The sequence below is a fragment of the Mastomys coucha genome, unplaced genomic scaffold (genome assembly GCF_008632895.1).
Source record: "Mastomys coucha isolate ucsf_1 unplaced genomic scaffold, UCSF_Mcou_1 pScaffold12, whole genome shotgun sequence".
Taxonomy (NCBI): Eukaryota; Metazoa; Chordata; class Mammalia; order Rodentia; family Muridae; genus Mastomys; species Mastomys coucha.
The window spans coordinates 1,472,478-1,494,984 of NW_022196894.1; the positions used below are offsets into that span (position 1 = coordinate 1,472,478).

The window sequence follows — 22,507 nt, forward strand, 5'->3', positions numbered from 1 at the left end:
GGAGGAGGAGGAGAAAGAAGAGAGGGAGATAGGGAGGGAGGGAGAAAGAGAGAGAGAGAGAGAGACAGACAGACAGATAGACAGACAGACCCTGGCCTATCGCAGGGCAAGCAGAAGTTGGATCTGCAGTCCCACAGCCAATCCACATACCTCTTACCCACAGCCTCACTCAGCAGGTACCTGCTAGGAGGACCCCCAGTTCCTGCTGTCATTATTATGGCTGTGATACCAGGCTGAAAAGCCACTCAGAAGCAGAACCAGCTAACATCTGGAGGTGTGCCTGAGTACCAGGACAGGGCATCTATTTGGAGCTGATCCCTGGGACCGTTCTCCATAATTATCTCTATAATTATCCAACACCTGTTTAGAATGTCCCAAGACCCCACAGAGGTAGAGCCTTGAGCAGGAGCCTCAGCCTGACAATACCTTGAGGTCCTTGGCCCGCTCCGCACTAGCCTCTATTGCCCGTCCTTGTTCAAGTGGTGGCCGTAGGATCCTTGTGATAGCCTTTTCCTGCCGGTCGAGGTCACTGGTCACTTTGTCCAAGCCAGCCAGCAGCTGTCGCCCCTGAAGATCAGAGGCATCTGTCGTAGGGAGGACAAATCAGGGATGACAGTGAAGGAGTATGAGGACCCGAAAGCCATCCAGGACCTTGGGCTGGCCTGGCCCCTCTCTCTCAGCCCTCTAGCAGCCACTATCACCTCATTCAGCCCCTCTTCCATGTCCCTGACCCTGTACAGGACACCCTGGTACCCACCTCCAGGGTTCTCCGTCCTTAGCACCTCATGCCGCTGCTGGAGTGTGTGTCTGCTCCCGGTTGCCTTCTGCCTCACACTCCGGTACTGGTTGCCCAGGCTGTGAGAGCAAGAACGTGCTGGCGACCCTGGCCTCATACCACCCTCCTAGCAAGTCCCCATCGTGGGTTTGGAACAGCCCACGGGAGCCAAGCAGCTCCTTAGAGGGTTTTGAAAAGTCAAAAATACTATGGGGGTGGGGGGGCAGGGGGTAATAAGATGGCTCAGTGGGTAAAGGCGCTTGCCATCAAGCTGAAGGCCTGAATTTGATCCCCAGAACCCACATGGTAGAAGGAGAGAACCAACTCTAGCAAGTTGTCCTCTGACCTCCATGTATGTGCTGTCACACGCACATGCATTCATTCCCTCCTCCCTAATAAGAAATGAAATAAAGTTACCTCATGAGCTACAGCAACAAGGTCTGGGAAGAATCTCATCTGCCTCTGTCCTTCCCCTCTCCTTTACCTTCTATTGCAAGCCCTGCTACCTAGAACCATCTGTCACTAGTATGGACAGTGTACAGTGGGTGTTTGGTAGATGGTAGGAGCTAAGGACAGGCATCCCCTTGAGCCTACTCATTGAGCAAAGGATCCTCACATGACTGAATGACTTGCCACCTAACACTGATGTCAAGGGACCAGGGCCCAGCAAGGCCAATCCACAAATCTTAGCAAAAGGAAGTGCTGAAAGATCTTGAAAACAGAGAGGAAGGGTGGGGGACCTACGGAGTGCAAAATGAGGGCCAGAATCAGTGAAGCAGGACACGGGTGCCACAGATGGGGTGGTTAAGACTTGCAAAGTCCCAGAGACACTAAGAGAACACGCTTGCTGCACTGGCCCCTAGCCAGACATCCAATTCAGCAAGCCAACCTAGCTTGCCACTCTTCCTGGAGCCTTTAAGGGAGGCCAGAATGAGAGGTGTGTGTCACATTCGACCAGCCACTAAGGAGAAGCTGCAGACCCCAGGTGTGGGCCCGCCCTCTTCTCCCTCCTTTGTGCCTGTACCTGTCAGCAAGGGCCAAGGCCTCGGGGTCAGTGGGGGGAACGACAAAGCAGACTGCTGGGGCAGTTAGCTTCTTCCCCGTGCTGTCTGTCAGCTCCCAGCTCTCCCCGTTGTTCTTCTGCAGTGTGTAGCTATAGCCCCGAGAGATCAGGCCCTGGTGGGAACAGACCCAACATTTCAGACTCACTCTCAGGCCTGGGAGTCTGAGGCTCTCTGTCTGCCCCATGGTCCTCTTAACTCTCAGACACAGGGAGTCTTAGCCTTCCTCTTACTCAGGTCGAAGAGCTATATGGAACCAACACAAAGGGAACCCTCTTGACTGCCAGCTAAGCTCCAATCTCTGTTTGGTCTCACATAACCCTGGCTGGCTTCAATTTGCCATGTGGTGGAGGATACCTCAAACTTCAGATCCTTCTGCCCTTAATCCTAGAGTGGTGAGTTTACACAAGCATGTGCTGTCATCCCTGCCTGGTTATTCAATGCAGGGCCTCATGCATGCTAAACCAGTGCTCTACTAATTGAGCTCCATCTCTAGCCCCTCGGCTTCACCTTGGGGAACCATCCCTGCTGATCCCTAGTTCAAATGGCACACTTCCTATATTCCAGTCTCTGGATGGATATGTGACTGAGGCCTGACCAATGAGAGGCTGACATTCCCAGCCACAAGAATTGGTTAGAGGTGGTTGTAAACATTATAAAATGGGCCAGCAAGAGGCTTCCCTGGTACTCTAGCTAGAATGGCTAGGGTAGTTGAGCTGATAAGCAAGACAAAGGCAGGGTAGTGGGAGACAAGAGGGTATAGGGTGCACATCCACCCCCAGGAGAAAGGGTGGATAGAGAGCGCCACCCACGAGAGATGATTGCTTGTGGCCCTAGCTCTATCTGTGTCACCCCTAAGACTTCTGTGCTGTAGGTCCGGGCTGCCTAGGGTTCCAGGTAGTTACTGACCTGGTCACCCTCAAAGTCGCAGAGGGCCTCCACAGGGATGGGCTTGAGTGGCGTCTCTCGGCGGTACTTGAGTGGCACCACCTGCTGTGCTCGCCTCTGCAGCCCCCGCACCACATCCTCATACTTGTCCAGAGCCTTCTCCTGGTCCTGTAAGAGCAGCAGCACAGCACCAGATAAGGCCATGTTCCATGGCCCAGGGAAGCACGAGGCGGGCCCTGGCTGTGGTCTGCTCAGGTCCAGGGCAGCCTGGCAGGGGACCTCTCACACCGCCACTCACATCCAGTTCCCGAAGCAACAGCTCTATCTGATACCGGTCTTTGAAATCAGGGCTGTATTTCTGGTTCAAGTCTGAATCCACCTTGCGCAGCAGCTCCTGAGCATCCTTCATGTCTTTGTGAAACTGAGGGAGACCAAAGGACACCATCACAGATGAGAAGCTACCACTCGGACCAGAGGACACCGTCACAGATGGGAAGCTACCACTTGCACCCCGATGGTCGGCTATGGCTGCATGCTAACCCCATAGGTGGGCCTGAGCATCCCACTCACCCTAAATCTATGATATGACCTGTTTGGGCCTGTCTGACTCCCTCTTCAGCCTGGCTGCTCAGGGCCTCGGGTGGGTAGGGAGGAAGCTGGCTCCCCAACACCCCACCTCTATATATCTTTAGATGCCAGTAAGTTCAAACTGTCTCTCTGTGTGCCAGGAATACCCTAACAATACAGTTGTATGCAAACCTTCAGCTGAGGCCCCTCCATATGACAGGTACTTTATGAACATCTCACCCTGTGAAACCACCCGGTGTAAGTGTGCTTCATGGATTTGCACAATAACAGAATCACCCAGCAATGCATTTCTCAGAAGTTAGCTGTACTGTGTATTAGCACCTAGCCATGCTTTAATTCTAAGCCTTGCTAACTATCTCCTCTTCTTGTGCTAGAAAGTTCCCTTGCCCGGTTTTTGTTTCATCAGCTCCTGACTCATTTATTTTCTGTTGTCCCCTTGGCTGAATGCTCGGACTGCTGCCTGAGGAGGACCTTCAGGCCTTCATGAAATGTTGTTGTTCAGATACTTTAACAAGAGTCATGAAGTACCTTCCTCCCCTGGGCTCAAGCTTCAGTCTTAAGACCCTAGATTAAGCAGGTGTGTGGGCACTGTCATCCTAGCCACTTGGGAGGCTGAGGCAGGAGGATTGCAAGTTCAATTTTGCCACTTAGTAAGACAGTCTTCCAACAGAAGGTAAAGGGACGCTGGGAATACAGCTTAGAGGTGGGGCCTGGCCTGGCCTATGTGAGGCTCTGGGCTCAATTGCTAGAACTGGGAAAATGTGAGGAAGACCCTACATTATGCCGACTACCTACAGCTCTTACTATTTCCCATGAAAACACACAGTGGGAATGTAAACAGACGCCCACCCGGACGGTAGGCAGCCACTTGGCCATAATATAAAAAGTGCAGAAACACAGAAACATGCTGCACCGTGTCCGGGATGCCATGCTTAGTGAGAAAAGCCAGACACACAAGAACAAGAGGCACTGTTCTGTATTGCTTATGCTCACTCTAGCTAATACCAGGCAAATCCAGAGACAGGTCAGAGGTCATCAGGCTGGGGTGTGTGTGTGTGTGGGTGTGAGCACTCTATTTCTATTTGTCTGATGAGAAAGTTCAGGAAACAGAGGGTGAGGTTGTCCTGTATTGTTAATGTAACAAATGGGTCAATGGTAAAAACGAGGTAGGCATGGTGGTGCTGAGGCAGGAGAATACTGGAGAGTTTGAATGCAAGGACAGTCTGGACTATATATTGAGAACTTGTCTCAAAAAAAAGGGGGTGGGGTAGGTTTGTTTGTTTTCTTTAAAAGGAGCCTAAATAGCAAGGTTCATGCTTTGTATATCTCAGCAAAGTTCATTCTTTATTACATAGAGAGTGGTTAGCCTGGGCTACATGAGATCCTGTGTCAGAAATTCAAGACCTTGAGCAAGTGAAATCTCTCAGCAGATAAAAATGCTCATGGCATTAGCACAATGCCCTGAGTTGGGTCCCCTGATGCCATGGTGGAGAGACTCACTCATGGCAAGTTGTCCTCTGACCTCCACATGCATTCAAGGGGCTCTGTGTGCACCCACAAACTCCCGAACCCTATCACGTGCTTGGAGCCAGGCAGGTACATACTTGGTGGTAGTCTTCCATGTATTTCAGATGGCTCTCCTCACAGATGAGCAGGTTCAGGTACTCCTTCCACTCCGCGTGCACAGCCTCCATATGTGCCTGCCGGGAAGAAAAGAGACCCGTCACTGTAGCCCAGGTGCCTGGGCTGTCAGGAGAGGGACTGATAGAAAACCAGATGGGGAGGGTAGAGAAAGGGAGGTGCCTTGCCTATGAGGGGAACACACACCTCAATGGAGTTCCTGCCTGGGTGCTCAGCTGTCAGCAGTTGGTCACCTTCAGTGTGCAGTTTGTTGATTCTTTCTTCTTTGGCCTCCAGGTTCCGGTTGATGAAATTCTGTCAGGAAGCAGATGTGGTCAGCACCTAGCTTCGCAGCTCTGTGTCCCTCTCTGGCCCTGCACCTGGCCCTGTGCCCACCTCGTACTGGCGCCGGCGGCTGGGATAGTCTAGGTTGCGGTCGCTCCAGTCATACTGCATGCGGCCCTTGGCTTGCTGATCCAGCCAGTACAGCTCGTTGGTGCAGCGCTGCATGTAGTCCTGCAGCGAGCTCAGGTGCTGCTGCCGTGCCTGTGATGCTGTCTGTGGGATGAGAGCGAGGTGAAGACAGAACTAGCTTGGCTTCCCTGCCTGCCTCCTACAGTGTCCACTCTGCTACTTCCCAGCCAGGCCTCCTGGATCAGTCACCGATCCTCTAGACATTCATTTGCAGGTGTTTATTGAGCACCAAGATGTGTCGCACGGTTTTAGGCACTGAGGACAAACCAGGGAAGAAAGAACGATGATCCCTGTGGGACTGATGCCTCCTTGAAGCTTCAGTTTGCCATCTCGGCACATAGCTAGCACTCAGTAAACACCAGCCATGTATTCTACATTTGCTTTAAAAAAAATTATTAATTTATTTATTCACTTGAGACAGGGTTTCATGTAGCTCTGGATTGCCTCAGACTTGTTATGTAGCCAAGGATGACACTAAACTCCTGACCCTCTTGCCTCTTCTCTAGGGTTCTAGGATGACAGGTGTACACCCCCATGCTCGGGCTTTATCTGGCACTAAGGGATGGATCCTAGAGCTTCATGCCTACTAGGGCAGGCTCTCTCCAAACCAAGCTACACCTCAGCCCCTTATGTGTGCCACAGAAGCATCTGGAGGCACAGAGTGCTAGGAAGGGTTAGGGAAGGCTAGGAATCTTGCAGTTTGTTTGGTGGAATAAGAATGACAAGCACACATGTCTACATGCAGGTATTTGTGCACACACATGCCTGGACCATGCTCAAAGTACATGGCATCTGCTTGGCACGCAGCAAGGCCACATAAAGAACTGAGCAGGGCTTAGTGTAGCTCAGATGGCAGAATGCTGACCTAGATAGAATACACAAAGCCCTGGCTTCCATCCCTGGCACCTCACAAACCACTATGGAGACACTGGAGCATGCTGTCACCGTTAGAGGGGTATGCCCCCAGCTCACAAGCCTCCCTCCTATCCTACCCCACCTCCCAGGGTTTCTCACCAGCAACTTCTGATACTTGGCTTGGAGTTCACTGTTCTGCTCCTGTGGGCAGGGTCGAGGGCTGAGGTTAGACCAAGTGTGCCCCCTTCTCTGTTCCACACCTCCACAAAGACTCCACCATATACACACCTTGTCCTTGGCCAGGTGGGGTCCAATGGCTTTGACTTCATTGTGGAAGATGTTGTGTTGCTCCACCTGGCTGTCCACCAGAGGAAGGTCAGTCCCAAAGCTCTGGCTGCTCAGCTTGTCCTGGAGGGTAGGTGGAGAGACACCAGGACAGAGCTATGGCTTGGGGGCAGACCTGGCCTCAGCCTTGGAAGCCTGGGCTGTTGGCCCTGGGGGTGAAGGGATGCTTTTTCCCCTCACTTCTCTAGACTGAGTGCTAGCAGACATGTCTCTGGACCACTGCTAATGCGCTTGCATTACATGTGTCATCCCTTAATCTCACAGTGACCTGTGGGCCCCTGGTCACTGTTCTCACTTTATAGACATGTGAAGGGAAGTCCCTTCCCCAGGGTCACACTGCTAACTGCGACTGCCACAAGCTTCGCCTTGAGAGAGATGAGCTTCTCCAGCCTGCCCACCTTGCAAGGACACCAGTAAGGTAGGCATGAGGGGGCGTGGCATAGTTAGTGGGGAACAAGGTCTGGCTGTGTGGCTCCAGGCTGGGTACTGTCCTTCTCTGAGCCCCACTGCTCTTGGGTATACAATTTCAGAAGACTTCATGATGGCGTCCCCTATTAGCAGGGCCGAGGTGCTGAGAGACAACCCCGCTCTAGGCCATACCAGCTTCTCGTCCACCAGGGCGTCCCAGTTGACCTTCGGGTCAGCCTCTTTCACTGCCAGGCTGTACATCTGCTTGTGTTTTCCCCGCAGGTTGGTCACACGCTCTTTCAGCTGGCGGATGCTGTGTGTGGGATAAGCTACCATGTTAGTGGTCATCACGTAAGCCTTGGCTCAGGCTTGAGGTCAGTGTCTGGAGGACGGGAGTGGAGGGCAGTGACCTTGGGCAGTAGACTAACCCTGAATCCTGTTGTGCTTCCTATCCAGGTTCCCTGACCCCCCTTCCCTACTGTGTCCTGAGGGCTACTCTAGAAGGTTTTGGAAGAAATGGGCAAGACCACTGCTCACTAGAGCACAAGTCCAGCACAGGCACAGCACAGGCACAGCAGGGATGTGTCACATAATGACAAGCACAGGGGCATGGAGCATGGAAAGACCCAGACCCATGGGGTGCCGGATCACCGTGTCGAGCTGCAGCATGACCATAGCTCAGGAGACACGATGGCTATACAGTCCTGGAGCAGTGGGATTGTCAACCCCCAAAGCCTCAGTCCTCAGCCACAGCCTTGCCATTAAGTGTAACTTAAAGCCTCTGGTACACATCTTTGGTGTCCCCTGCCCTGTGTAGCTGAGGAAGGAGGGGTCCTGAGGACTGGAGAGCTCCAGCCCTCCTGCCTAGACCCCAGCCCAGCATGCTCTCTGGGACACAGAAAGGACTTACTCCTCGGTGATCATGTCTCCCTGTGGGTGCTTCATGTGCTTGGCGATGGCTGAGTCTGCCTCCAGCACGTACAGCAGCTTTTCTGAGTCAGACAGGTTCTGCAGGGCCGCGTCCCGGTGCTCAGGGAGCCGCCCCTCTTGCATCTGGGCCAAGTCCTGAGAAGGAAAGGAAAGGGGAACAGTGGAGACTCCATGTTTGTAGTGATACTACAGGGCCTGAGGGGCAGGGCCAGCTGGGGGCTCCTCTGGCTTTGTCCAGACTGGCTCTCATCAAATAGCCGGGCACCGAGATGCAGGGATTAACAGTTCCACTGGTGCAGTCGCATGGCTCTGCCTGTCTGGTGTTCACAACCCAAGCTGGGAGACTGCCCATGAGGCAAGCTGACAGACACCCCACAGGCACCAGAGAGGGGACCCCCATTAGTTCCAGAGCTCAGGGAGGCACTTCTGAGGTGCTGACACAAGGTAGGATGAAGGACAGAAGAGACGTGTGTTCTAGGTAGAGGGGACAGCCTGTGCAAAGGCCCTGAGGAAAGACAGAGCAAGCCACGACTGAGGGACCAGTAAGAGACTAGTGGAGGCAGGGATGGGAGGAAGACCAGAGCAGAGTGAGGACTGTTCACAGAAGGACCCCCAAGGAAGGAGCCAATCACATGGCTCCTTTTATTCCTAAGTTGAGGCTTCCAGGAGCCATGCAGCTGGCCATCAGCATTAGGCTGAGCTGGAATTGCTGGTGGTGTCACCTGGTGACCTAGGCAACTGCTGGGCTGGCCACAGTGGTGATAGAAGGAAAAGTGGGTGGGTAGATATTTATTGTGCACACACAAGTACATACAGAGGCCACTAGAGGGTATTAGATCCTCAGGAGCTACATTTACAGGCAGTTGTAAACTGCCCATCATGGGTGCTGGGAACCAAACCCTGGTCCTCTGAATGAGCAGCAAGTGCTATTAACCCTTGAGTCATCCCTCCAGCCTCAGGACAGTGTGTCTAGCCATGGTCTGTCTACTCCAGCAGCCACGAAGCCTGGCTGTTGTCTAGGGATGAGTCCCTAAGGGTCTCAGAGTTCATTAGGGGGAGCGAGGATGTCAGTGAGTTAGACTGAAGGCAGCATAAGCAACACTGGGGTGCCTACAGCGGTAAGGCCTCCTGCTGGCTGGCTGAATCTGGGGTTCCCATCTCTACCCGCCTTCAGAAGAGGGAAGTTGAGGCTGGGAAGCAGTTCAGCATGTAGGTGCTTGCCTAACAGGTGCAAGGACGCAGATTCCGTCTGAGCAGCACAGAAACCAGAAGAGAGAAACTGGACTGGGGATGCCTTGCATCTGCAGAAGTAATTCCACCAGGAAAATGAGACTGGAGAGGAACATACGTAGTGACAGGTGTGGGGCTGAGGTGGGGGTGGAGTGCAGAAACACAGTGACCATGGGCATGAGATTCCACTAAGGCGAAAAGTCTCCAGCTGGTAGACTTAAGGGCAGGAGGCAGAAAGGCAGCTGTTTGGCTTGGGGCTATGGAAGGTCGTAAGGAGAAACGGCGGAAAGAGCCTACTGACATCTACTGAGGTCCTAAAAATACTGGGTGGCACACTGGACCCCACACACCTTGTAAGGTGTAAAGCGGACATCACATTTAAAAGTGGGAAGGCTGTGGTGGTGAATGAAGGTGATATGGGTGGCACTGGAGGGGCTGAGGGAGAAGGTCAAACTCAAGGCCAGCCACCAGTATACAGCAAGACAAAGGGAACTAGGGTTGGAGAGATGGCTCAGTGGTTAAAAGAGCACTGGCTGTTCTTCCAGAGGATCTGGGTTCAGTTCTCAGTGCCCACACAACTCACAGGATTCCCTAATTCCTGTGGACCTAAAGCCGTCTTCTGGCCTCCACAGGGGCAAGGTTTGCATGTGATACACTGACACAGATTCAGGGAAAATACCCAGACATACACAACAGAACAAATAAATCTTTAAAAATAAAGAACAAAACTCAGGAAGGTTCCTGATAGGATTGCTGAGTGGGTAGGGCCACCTGCCTGATGAACTGAGTTCAATCTCAGGACCTACATGGTAGACAGAGAGAACCAACTCCTACAAGTTACTTTGTGATCTTCATACATGTACCATGGTGTGAACACAAACAACAAGCAAACAAACAAGCAAACAATTTTAAAACAAACAAACAAAGACAAAGAAAAGGAGGAAGGACAAAGAAAAAGGACCAGACCCAGTTATGTCATCAGTTCAAAGCCAGTCTGGGCTTCATGGGATTGTCTGAAAGAAGGAGGAGGGAGAGGACAGAGCCGAGGACATGGAGGTGCAGCCCAGTGGCAGTGTGTGTGCTTAGCAAGTGAGACCTTGGGTTCCACCCTGAGGACTGAAAAAGTAAAAATAAAAACAGAAATGCCGAAAGGAAAAAAAGGAGGGATGGGTTGAGAGATGGCCCGGTGTCATGGGGAACAAGGACTCAGCTCCCTGTAGATGAGGGGATGGGAACCAGGCTTCCCATCCATGGCTACCTGGGGAGCTCAGCAGGACTGGAGCCTGGCTCTCCCAGTGGCCTGGAGCTGAGGCTGTGGAGTTGAAGGCTCGTGGGCCAGGCATCGCTGACCTGGGGCAGGCAACACAATGCTTCCTGGCTTGGGCAGAATATTATCTTCTCAGTCACTGGCTGACCCAAGGCCACCTGGGCCCCACAGTGTCAAAGATTAATGTTTCAGAAGCAAAGTCTGTTAATCATTACTGAATCCTACTGGTGAATCTGGGGTGGGGACACATCTGGCTGAGATGAGGAGACTTGCTTGGGGGACACTGGGTGGGTGACTAAGGGCTCAAGTCAGCCAAAGTAATGGACAGTGAGAGGGCCTTAGGGAGGGGTCACCTCTAGGGGGTGAGCACCAAAGGCTTTTTAGACAATTCCTAACTGTGTATTCAGTCCTGCCTAGATGACTATCTACCAAAGCATGACTCACAGGGCGAATTCATAGATGGAGGTCACTTCTGGGGTCTTTCTGTGACTTACACCCTGATAAAATGGTCCTTCAGACCAGAGGAACTAATAGTGCCAGTGCACAGGTTCACTGTAGGAGAGCGACATGGTCCAGTTTGGGCACTGGGCAGTGTTGGTGGAAGGGCTACAAAGGAACACTGCTCCATCCATCCTTCAGGTGTGTCTGCAGCCTCAGCTTTCTGCACGCAGGACATGTCACTGGAAAGCTCTGTGCATAGGGATCGCAGGTCATGTAATGCAGAGACAGAGTAGGGGAGTGGCTGGGGAAGAAAGAGCAGGGGGGCATTGCCTAAGGGTGAGGGGGGCTCCCTGGGAATGGGGTGACGCCAACATTGTACTTATGTCCCTTTAAGCAGTTCAGCTAAAGAATCTCTCACCAATTAAAAACATGGCAAGTTCAGGAAAACATTTGGGCAATATAATGATACCTTCTATAAACAAAAGAAAAGGAAAGGAAGAAAGGAGAAGGAAAAGGAGGGGGAAGGGAGAGAGAGAAGAAAGGACAAAGGAAGGAAATGATTTGGCTCAGGTGCTCTTCAAAAAGTGGCTGCTGGTTTTAATTTTGTTTTGTTTTGTTTTGTTGAAATTAAGAAGCAGCTCAGAGCCAAGGGGTGGTGGCGCATGCCTCTAATCTCAGCACTTGGGAGGCAGAGGCAGGTGGATTTCTGAGTTTGAGGCCAGCCTGGTCTACAGAATGAGTTCCAGGACAGCCAGGGGCTACACAGAGAGATTGTCTCCAAAAACCAAACCAACCAACCAAACAACCAAACAAAAAAGAAAGAAAAGAAAAAAAAAGAAAAAAAAAGAAGCAGCTCAGGGTTGGGGTGTTGCTCAGTGGAATAGCACCTGCCTAATGTGCACACAGTACTGGGCTCTGTCCCCAGAACTGCATACACACACACACACACACACACACACACACATTCACATGCACACACATACAAGCACACATGCACAGGCAGGCTGTTACTGTTTGAGTCATTCTCCCAGCAAACACAAAGGCTAGCCTGAACCTGCATATATTCTCTCTCTCCACTCCCTGCATCCCTCCCTCTCCTCTCTGCCTCTTTCTCATACACACACGTGCACGTGTGCACACACACACACACACACACACACACACACACACACACACACACACACATACACACACGCATGTATCAATGCACACACGACAGAAGGCTGAACATAACCCTGAAGGCTCAAGGTTGGTGGATGCCTATGAAGATGGATTCTATGGGATTTTAGTTTCCCACAACATCTTGTTTATCTGTCCTAAAATGTTAGTTATGAGCACACACTATTCTGGTTGTGAGGAAACACAGACACATCCCAACACGATGGTTTTCATTTAGGAAAGAAAACAAACAAAACACCATTGCTGGGTGCCTGGAGAGGGGATAGCAGAAAAAAAAAAATCCCAGAGGCATGTTGGGAGGGGACAGGTACTCTGAAGAGGAGAGGGATAGAGTCTGGGGATGAGCGCTCCAGGATCCCAGGTAGGAGGAAGGGGACCACATTCCTCAGTCCCTGAAGGGCCATCCTGGGTCAGGACCTCCCTGGCTTCCTGACTCCGATGGCCCTACTTGCCACCTCCCACCCCCACCCTAGCCTCTGGGCACTCTGGATCGTCTGTAGACTGGCCCTAGGATTGCACACCTGGTCTCCCAGAAAAGGCTGTGGAGCAGAAGCAGCCACAACAGAGGTTAGAGACAACCGTGGGGTCTGGTGAACCATGACTTCCCAACCCTCCGTCCCACACTGCTCAGGGCTGGCTCTTGGTCATCTAGTGACAAAGATGCCAGGTGAAGCGTAACTCCTGGCTACACTTGAATTCCAGACAAAGAAAAAGCCACATTAGAGTATATGTGTGACCGGAACAGTACCAGGGCCCACTGACACTGTGCTCTGAGATCCAAATGTAGCCTGGCTTTCCTGCTTACTTTCTTTGCCCAGTTTAGCAGTTCCATTTACAGCCACTCCTGGGGCCAACTAGTCTCTGACAAGCATGCTCATTGTAGCATGCTCAATGCCAATGCCCTGGGTTTCATCCCCAGCACTGGGATTCTGGGGTAGGGAGTGAAAGAATGGGAAACTGATAGTATTCCCCAGCAAAGGAGGAATTGTCCTGGTGCTGGAGGTGTGCTGGGTGAATGCCCCTGGTGTCCGAGTGGGACTCGCTAGGTTTCCCGGAAGCTGCGACACCCTGACTAGGTGAGTGCTTCTACCCTCTGAGAGGGAGTCATACAGGGGAGAGATAACTCAGTGAGTTCGAGTGCAGATCCTAGCCAAGGTTAGACCCCTAAGAGTTCTCCACAAGTGGAAGCTCCACTCAGGAGGAGCTTTTTGTCTTCCTTGAGGACAGTGTAAGCCAAGGAACCCACCACTGTTACTAGGTTACCAATTCAGCCCCATCCGCTTTTCTCCCAGTGCAGGAGCTCAGCATCCCTGAGGCACTGGGCTGGGTTGGTTCTTCTCCTCAGCCAGAGCCAGGCCGAGTACTGCAAGAGCTGTGCTTGTAGCAATCACAAAGACTCTGGGTGTGGTGAGCCTGGGACCGCGTTCCTGGGTGAAGACCAAGATGGAGGAGGCCCAGTGGGGAAAGCCGGCACTCACGCTCTGCATCTTGGCCTCGGTGTCCACAATGTTCCTTTCCACCTGGTCCGCATTCTTCTGCAGCTGCTCAATCAGATCTGAGAGTTCCTTGTTGGAGATGCTGCAGATGGGAGGAACAGAGAGGTGGGACTCAGTGCAAGCTCAGCCTCCAGCCTCCGAGGCTGGCCCTTCCCTAGGCCCCAGGCAAGACCTGCCAACCCAGCCAGGCTTCCAGGAGCTAGCCTGTCCCCACAGGATGAAGCCACTAACACACAAAGAGTGCACAGGGCAGGGGTATCAGCCTTTACTTTGTCCATTGGATTTAAAGCTCCTATTCTGTTGTGTTGTCAAAACACAAGCCTTTCTCTTTTTTTCCACTGGGGTTGGCCTCTCTGTGTTGGCTGGCATCCACCACTAACTCAAGCCATCCATGTTGGAACTGGGACAGATGAGGGGGATCCAGCTCTTCCTGTGGTACTTAGTGAGTTGAAGCATTTAATACTTAAAGCACTGTTGAAGCCTATAAAAATTCACTTTGTGTTTCAACAACAGTCCTTTGGGTTCTTATTTCAGGCACTGCCGATGCACATGATCCAGTAAATATGCAGGCATCGAGTGTGGACGCTCTGTGCTGCCCTGGCTGCCTCATACAAAAGACTATCTGTCATGCAGACAGATAGCAGGACTGCTCTTATGCCACTCTGTCTCCTGCTCTCCATGGACACCTTGAACAAACTCCATGATAGCCGCAGCTGGCTGTCACAGGTCCTGAGGGCAGCTTGTGCCAGAACTGTTTGAAACAGTTTTGCATTAGACTTTTTGATGTCATAAACCTCCATGAACTCAAGATGACCCTAGAACTATTCCTACCCAAGCCAGAGGAGGGGCACTTTCCCAGATATTTTATCAGGACTGTCATGATTGGTGCAAACAGGAACATGAAGGGCGTGCTGTGATTGGTGCAAACAGGAACATGAAGGGCGTGCTGTGATTGGTGCAAACAGGAACATGAAGGGCGTGCTGTGATTGGTGCAAACAGGAACATGCGTTTGCACACAGGAGTGTTGTGATTGGTACACTTGTCACTTGGGGAGTTGGCTGGAAGGTTCTTTCTGTGATGTCTTCCCTGAGATTGTCAGTTTGGGTGTCATTGCAAAGGCCAGGAGCCCTGGGCTCCAGCAGCCCTGACATCAGAAGGGGTTAAGCCACAGGGCAGTGATCAACAATGACAAAAGGAACAAAGGTAACTGCCATGTGAGGCCACAGAGACCTGTAGTGCTAGGCTGTCAGGGGCTGAGGAATTCTGGACTTTTAGGCCTGCCTGAGAAATAGAACATTTGGTGGCTAGAGAGTCCCGGTGGCCAGGCCTGCTTGAGTTGGAATATGGCTGAGCCTGGTGGTACAGGCTTGTCCCTTCATCTGCTTGGGAGGCCGAGGTAGGAGGATCACACATTCGAAGTCTGACAGGGTTACACAGTAAGAGACCCTGCCTCAAAATAAAAAGCAAAAAAGCAGGCTGAAGATCAGGTCAGTGGTAGACTGATTAACATTAACATGGTTCTAGGTTCTGTCCAGAATGGTGAAAACCAAAAAAACGAAAAAGAGCCATAACATTTGTAGGGCTAAAAGTCCTCGTACCAGAGGCCTGCACAAGGCTGGGGACTTTGGCTGGCTGCCCCTGCTGCTGCTTCTACCTGCGATCACTGCCATCTTCTGTCAGTCACCCAGAGATGGAACCTTGTTAATGCTGAAACTCCACCCTTTTACAGTTCCTCCCCCACCCACAATTTCAATAGAGCAGAAGACTAGCTGCCTGGCTGATAACAATGTAACAGGTGCAGGCCACTGCGCCTGTTCAGTGTATGCTTGGAGGGGGACTAGATCCTCAAAGTGATCTCTCTAATCCAGGAGAGAACGAGGATCCTGTGCACTGCTGCAAACCCCCGAATCCAAGTAGCCAGAGCCTAGGACACTGCATACTATCACTGTGGGTTTTTCAGGTTCTCCTGGGGACCTGGATACCCACCAGGGGTTGGAGACCAGAACGGCAGGTACTGACAAGGTGAGCAAAGCTGGGAGCAGAAATGACAGTAGTGAAGGCGATTCTGAGCACACCTGCCCACCTCCTCACCTTGTCCAAGAGCCCCTGCCCTGCATCAGGCCAGGGCAGCGGACTGACAGCTCGCAGTGAACAAGGTCTGGGGTACCTCTTCTGCAGAATCAACCAAGAAAGCAACACTCTCCCAAAAAGAGGTCCAGGAGCCCTCATTCTGTAAGTCCCTCACGGACTGACCTCTAGCTGTTTAGTTAGCTAGGAAACCCTCTGCCTATACATGGCTCTGAGAAGTTCTGGCCTTGTCCGAGAGATGAGCCAGGAGGAATCAGAATGGGGGAATTCATGCAGAAGCTGGGTCAGGAGGGATAAGCTGAGCTTCCAGAGAGGCCCAGTAAGGGCCCACCAGCTTTCCTGCCCCTCAGCTGGGCAGACTAGGAGCCTCAGTTTCTCTACCTGTTGAGTGAGGATGAGCACAAAGACACCCTGCTTGTCTGGCATTGGCCGAGTCCCCGGCCAGACATCAACATCACCTCTGGACCAGCCTCACACCAAGACTTAGGGAGAGTTGTGGGTGAGATTAAACAAGGCTCAGAGATGTCAGAACACTCCCTCGGAGTCGCACAGCCTGTGAACAGAGAGTGGCAATTCTCCCCCAGCATCAACTGCTACCAAGACGGATGCTGTGAAAGCCACATGACCCAACACTGGGCAACAATACGCATCATGATAACAATAGGCGCCAATACTAACTTTCTGCATGCCAGGTTCCTACTCCCTTCTGACCTTATCTTCTTAGAACCCTGCAATTAACATGATGGGGAACCATATTATCATCCCAACTTTATAGATGTGGGAAATGAGGAACAGAGAGGTTAGGTAACCTTTCTCAAGTCACACAGTAATTACCTGACAGAGCCAGGATTCCAATTGAGATAGTCCCCAGAGTCCACACCTTTGACATTTCCAGTTGACAGTCTTGTAGACTTTGTTGCACACAGCTCATAGTTAATAGATTGGTTTAGGATGTCATGTGCTCAAAACGGCCACACCTTTATCCACTTCAAATGGTTGTGGTAATAATAAAGAATAAGGAAGCTAGAGCCCTGGCTCAGCAGTTAAGGCAGCCGCCTGTACATCCAGAGGACCAGGGTTCAAATCCCAGAGACTGCTCGTAGTTCTTCATTGGTTTCTTTCCATTCTTTGCTGGGCAGTGGTGGTGCATGCCTTTAATCCCAGCACTTGGGAGGCAGAGGCAGGTGGATTTCTGAGTTCGAGGCCAGCCTGATCTACAGAGTGAGTTCCAGGACAGCCAGGGCTATACAGAGAAACTCTGTCTTAAAAAACAAAACAAAACAAAAAACAAAAAAACAAAAAACAAAAACAAAAAAATAAGGAAAAGCTATATCAGTTGCTACAAGGACATGGAGAAATCTCCCTGCCTTGTGAGCTGATGGCAAAAATGTGAAATGGTTCAGAGATGTGGAAAAAGGTGAACACATGAATGAACCAGGTGTGCCTCCCATGCTGCAACCCCAGCCCTCAGGAGTTTAGGGCTGCATAATGAATTTGAGGCCAGCCTGGGCTATCTAAGGCCCTGTCTTCAGAGGGGTGGGGAGCTAGACTAAGAGATGGCTCAGTAAGGATCTGGGTTCAGATCTCAGTTCCCACGTAAAGGCTGGTGTGGTACCTCACACCTATGTAACCCCAGCACTGAGGAAGGTGCCAGTCTAGCAGCCTAGCAGAGAGAGAGAGAGAGAGAGAGAGAGAGAGAGAGAGAGAGAGAGAGAGAGAGAGAGAGAGAAGAGGCAGGCAGAGAGAGACAGAGAGACACAGAGACACAGAGACAGAGAGACATTTAGGTTCATGAAGAGACCCCTTCTCAATAAAACAAGGCAGAGAGTGATAGAGGACTCAGGTAGACTCCTGTGGTTACCTATACACACACACATACCCCACTCACACACAGAATAAAGTCAAGTGTGGTAGCGATCCCAACACTAAGGAGGTAGAGGCAGGAGGGTCAGGAGTTCAAGGATTGGAGATCAGCCTGGGCTACATGAGATCCTGTCTCATACACACACACACACACACACACACACACAATGTGGTGGCCCATGCCTTTAATCCCAGCACTTAGAAAGCAGAGGCTGGTAAATTTCAGTGAGTTCAAGGCTAGCCTAGTCTACATAATGAGTTCTAGGACAGCCAGCGCTACTGGGCAAGATCTTGTCTCAAACAAATAAGTAAATAAAGCAACAGCTGAATGTAGTCTTGCCATTCAGCCCAGTGAGTCTTTACTCCTGGGTCTAAACCCAAGAGAGAGTTAGTGTAGCTTCTGTCTGTCCAATGTTATTTGAAACACGAGAATTTAAAACAACTCAGATGTCTACCGAACAAAGAGCAGATAGGTAAGATGTGACCCATCTGTATGGCTCAACTAAAATGCAGGGGAGGCTCTGACACCTGCTTCAGTAAGGATAAACCCTGCTTTCAGGACGCTCAGGGAAAGATGCCAGATACGAAGGATCAGGGAGTGAGTCCACACATTGATGTAAAATATCAGACTGGAGGAATTCCCCGGAATAAACAGCCAATCAGACGAGGGTAGGAACTAGCCCAGGAGAGGGTTCAGGAGTGCCAAGGATGGGGTGTGCTGGGTGGGAGGCAATGGGGGTTGGGGGTGATAGAATGTTCTAGAATTACTTGTTTTGTCGACTCCCAGAGATTGGCTGGATGGGCACAGCAGCGCACATCTGTTCCCAGAGGCTGGGAATTATTGTAAGTTCAAGGCCAGCCTGGATCAGAATTCCCTGGCTACACAGGGAATTCTAGTGTGAGATTGTCTCAGAAAAAACAACAACAACAACAACAGATAAATAACAACAAGAATCATTAGAGTGAGTCTGGGGTGTGGCTCCCTAACAGGCAGCTGCTGGACTCCAGCCCTGGCTGCCTTGGGCAAAAACACTGCCTGTCAAACAGATAGCAGGACTGCCCTCATGCCAGGACCAGCCGACTAGAACAGTCTGCAGACACCTTAGAGAACCACACATCCATCAAAGCAGTACACCCCAGCCCTGAAGGTTTGAATTGATGTCTTTTGCTATCTCAAGCTTCAGTGAATTGGCTTTCACCTGAAACCTTGTCTAACCAGGTAGAGGGATGCACTTCCTGGATGGCCTAGCAGAGGGATTGCTGTGATTGGTGCAAACACCACTTCATTTGCAAGCGAGAGGCTGTGATTGGTGCAAACACTCCTGGCCACACTTACAGGCTTTTAGGCATTCTTGGGAGATCCCTTCCTGGGCTGCAGGTGCAGTGGGTGGGAGTGGGGATGTCCCCACCCCAAGGCCCTGAGTGGCTGAGAGGTGAGGCCAGGCTGAGCAGCAGAAGCCAGAAGCTGAAGGAACCATTCATTGATGGCCCTGACAACCGTAAGTGGCCAGCAGCGGCAGCAGGTGGCAGGAGCAGCAGCAGCAGCAGGGACAACAGAAGGTGGCTGTCGAGTGCTGAGCTATGGCCTCGCACCATGCTACAGCTGGTGCAATAGCTGGCTTCTCAGCTTCTGGGATTATATGGTTTGTTCTCAGGGTTAGGCAACCCGGCTACCTGGTAGATGCCAGAGAATGCTTCCAGAGGCTGACTGTCACCAGCTCAGTGCTGAGTGCTCCCTTGTATGTATGACACGGCTCAGGAATCCTGCTGCCCTCTAAAATAAGTGGCATTGCTTATTTTAGTTTTTTTTCGAAATTTATTTCATGTGTATGAGTGTTTGCCTGCCTGTACGCATATCTGTGCACCATAGATGTACAGTGCCTACGGAGGCCAGAAGAGGGCGTCGGATCCTCTGGAAATGGAGTTACAGACTGCTATGGGCCTCTGTGGTGTTCCAGGAATCCAACCCAGGTCCTTCAGGAGAACAGTCAGTGCTTCCGACTGCCAAGCCATCTCTCCAGGCCACCATTATTTATCCTGCTTCACAGAAAAGTGGTGCCGTTCAAGTCTGGAACATTCTGTGCTTTTTGCTCTTTGGGCTTGGGGTCTGAGTAAGACAGAGATGACCATGTGTGTTCCCATGAGAGCTGCCGTGTTCCATGCCAGCAGCACAGGAATGTGGGGTGGAGCAGAATGCACAGGGAGGGGCCTGGGAACAGGCCCGGCAGGTTGGGCTTTTCATCTCACTGATGAACCACACTGGGCATCCTCTGGGTGGCCCCTATGGAGGCTAAGATACTACAGCCTTCTCACCCGGCTCATCCCAGTCCTGTCCTGCCCACAGTTGGCAACCAGCTGATTGGTCCAGAGAAACCAAAGCACCCCCAGCCGCTCACCCCAGAACAGTGCAGGACAAATAAGTACCCCACTGAAAGGGCATGCCCAGCCTTCACTTCCATGCCCAGAAGTTAGTAGGAGTGTGAGCGGTCAGGACAGGTAGACATCATCATTTGAAGGTGTCTCAGATGCCTTCAACCCCATCTGCCCATTTCCTGAGTTGCTTCAGAAGTAAAGGCACCACCCAGGGTCACATGGGAGACAGCTGTGGAGGGGAAAGATCTGTGTCTGGAACCAGATAGAGCTCAGAGCTGAGATGTACTGACAGTTGTGCTGAGGACTGAAGCCGGGGCTTTAAACATCCTCGGCATGTACTGTGCCCTGCGCTAGGTTCCAACCTTCTTTTTAGTTACTTAGAGGCAGAGCCAAAGTTGACAAACTGCACTCTGGCTAGCCTGGACTCTGCACTCAGGCAAGGCTTGAACTTCTAATCTCCCTGCTTCAGTTTCCCCCATTAGCTCTGGAGACAGACCTGTACCACTACACCCAGTGAGTTGTTCAACTAATAGCCCTCAGCTTCATCATCCCTTCAATGGGATCAATACATCCGGCTGCATAATCAAAGGTGGAGTCTGACATCTGAGCTGAGATTCATTGATGGGGCTCAAGGACTGAGGTGGGGTTCAGAGCGGCATCTAACAGCAGATCTGTGGTCATTTATGTCCCCCAGTGGGGTACTACTGTCTGCCTGACTACACAGAGGGCACTCAGCATGCCCCTGGTGGCTTGTGGGTGTCTTGGCACCTCCAGAGGGTTCAGCAGTATTAGTGCTCCTGGTGTCACTGGTCCTCTGCACTGTCCCACCCCTCTAAAGTTACCATTAAAAATGGAATCGAGGCTGACACTGGTCCCCATAGAAGCCACACACAGGCCCAGGTAGAAACATCCTCAACAGCAGACAGATGGGCACAGAGGACCCTGGGAATTCAGTGCCACCAGGGACCTGGGGAGACAGTAACAACATGGAAGCTGGAGAAGAGAGAGCAAAGCTGCATTGTACTTAAGGGACATAGTTCCTTCTACATTTCTAGGGTTTCCTGCAAACTGAGAGGGGCTGAGTGAGACCCATCAGGCACCCATCTGTGGCAGTCAGGAAGGGGGTCATCCTGAGAAATGCCACCTCACAGTCTTGGCTCGGACTTCATGGTACAGAAAAGAACAGCATCTGGATGGGGTCCAGGTCTTCGAAGACCCCAGAAATGGCCCTTTCAGCCCAGGTCTGGCTGTGGGTTGGCACTGCCTGCCAAGAGGGTCTTGCAAGCCCAGTGAGGTCCTCTTATGTCCCCTTGCTTCTCCTAGGATGGGGAAAGTGGGGCAGGCTGGCTGGGAGGATGCTGGGTGCCTCCTTGGAGCCTGTGCTGGCTAGTTAAGTCATCTGAGAGGAGGAAGCCTCAATTTAAAAAATGTCTCCATAAGATCAGGCCGTAGGCAAGCCTGGAAGGCACTTTATTAATTAGTGACTGACGGGGGAGGGAGCCCATTGTGTGTGGATGGTCCTGGGTGCTATAAGAAAGCAGGCTGAGTAAGCCATGAGGAGCAATCCAGTGAGCAGCACCTTTTCATGGCCTCTGCATCAGCTCTGCCTCCAGATTGGTCCCCTGTCTGAGTTCCTGTCCTGATTTCCTTCATGAGGGAGTATGATCCGGAAGTGTAAGCCAAAGGAGCCCTTTCCGCTCCGAGTGGCTTTGGTCATGGTGTTTCAGCACAGTAATAGTGAGCCTGACTAAGACAGCTCGAGGGCTGTGTCTGAGAACATGAGGACCTGACAGGAGCTTCCTGGGGACAGGAGCAGGGACAGGTATCTCTTTGTGTGCCTAGGATGAATCTGGAGCAGAGCAACCTAGGGCGCAGGGCAGGAGCTGCCAACTGTTAGGAGTTCAGTAGCTACAGCCAGCCTGCTTTATGCTGAGGACTTGGCTCTGACACTGCTTGCAAAGTGGGAAACTGGAATTTGAGCCCAGTGCTGTGTGATTTCACAGCATGGCCAGGACAGCCCATAATTTTGTCAGTACAAGCAAAAGAGCCACCCACCTGAGGAGACAGGAACAGGAACATTGGCTGGGTATAGCCGTGCACAGACACTCTGCTTGGGTATAAAGAAACACAGGTGTCCTGCTGAGTCCCTGAACAACTGTAATTTTATGCAGAGGCTGCTGGTCCCTTTTCTGAAGCTGGGGGTGGGGGTGGGGTTAGAAGGGCAGCAGAGCTGTTCATTAAGTACATGGGCCTGTCAGACGCCTGGGTTCTTCCCCTCTTACTATATTGCCAGTGACGTGGCTTCTTTGAGTCTTAGCTGTCCTATCTGTAGTGTGGTGACAGTTAGGAGAGAGCGCCCGCACCACCTCTCACACTCTTTCACGAGAAGTCTCCTGAGGCTGACATGGAAGTTATGTGGCCTAGACAGCAGAGGTGGGGAGCATGGGGGGAGGACTCGAGGAGGTTCTGGGGCCTCTGTGTAGCTCTGGGATGAAGCAGGTGAGTGCCTGTCTGCCTCACTCAGGGTCTGGTACCTATTGATATTTAATAAAGTCAGTTCAAGCCGGGCGGTGGTGGCGCATGCCTTTAATCCCAGCACTTGGGAGGCAGAGGCAGGCGGATTTC

The 22,507-nt window shown here is 51.7% G+C and overlaps 1 protein-coding gene across 1 annotated transcript in view; it reads right to left on the reverse strand.

The window, feature by feature from the left end:
* Ppl (periplakin) overlaps positions 1-22,507 on the reverse strand; it is a 47,851-nt gene that overhangs the window by 14,348 nt on the left and 10,996 nt on the right. The window contains exons 2-14 of the mRNA XM_031361484.1: positions 13,540-13,639; positions 7,925-8,079; positions 7,207-7,327; positions 6,550-6,669; positions 6,421-6,462; positions 5,329-5,490; positions 5,140-5,247; positions 4,917-5,012; positions 3,023-3,145; positions 2,746-2,892; positions 1,800-1,951; positions 758-855; positions 427-584 (exon numbers count right to left, since the gene is read on the reverse strand). Coding sequence (XP_031217344.1) covers positions 427-584; positions 758-855; positions 1,800-1,951; positions 2,746-2,892; positions 3,023-3,145; positions 4,917-5,012; positions 5,140-5,247; positions 5,329-5,490; positions 6,421-6,462; positions 6,550-6,669; positions 7,207-7,327; positions 7,925-8,079; positions 13,540-13,639 — 1,582 coding nt within the window. The remainder of the gene's footprint in view (positions 1-426; positions 585-757; positions 856-1,799; positions 1,952-2,745; positions 2,893-3,022; positions 3,146-4,916; positions 5,013-5,139; positions 5,248-5,328; positions 5,491-6,420; positions 6,463-6,549; positions 6,670-7,206; positions 7,328-7,924; positions 8,080-13,539; positions 13,640-22,507) is intronic.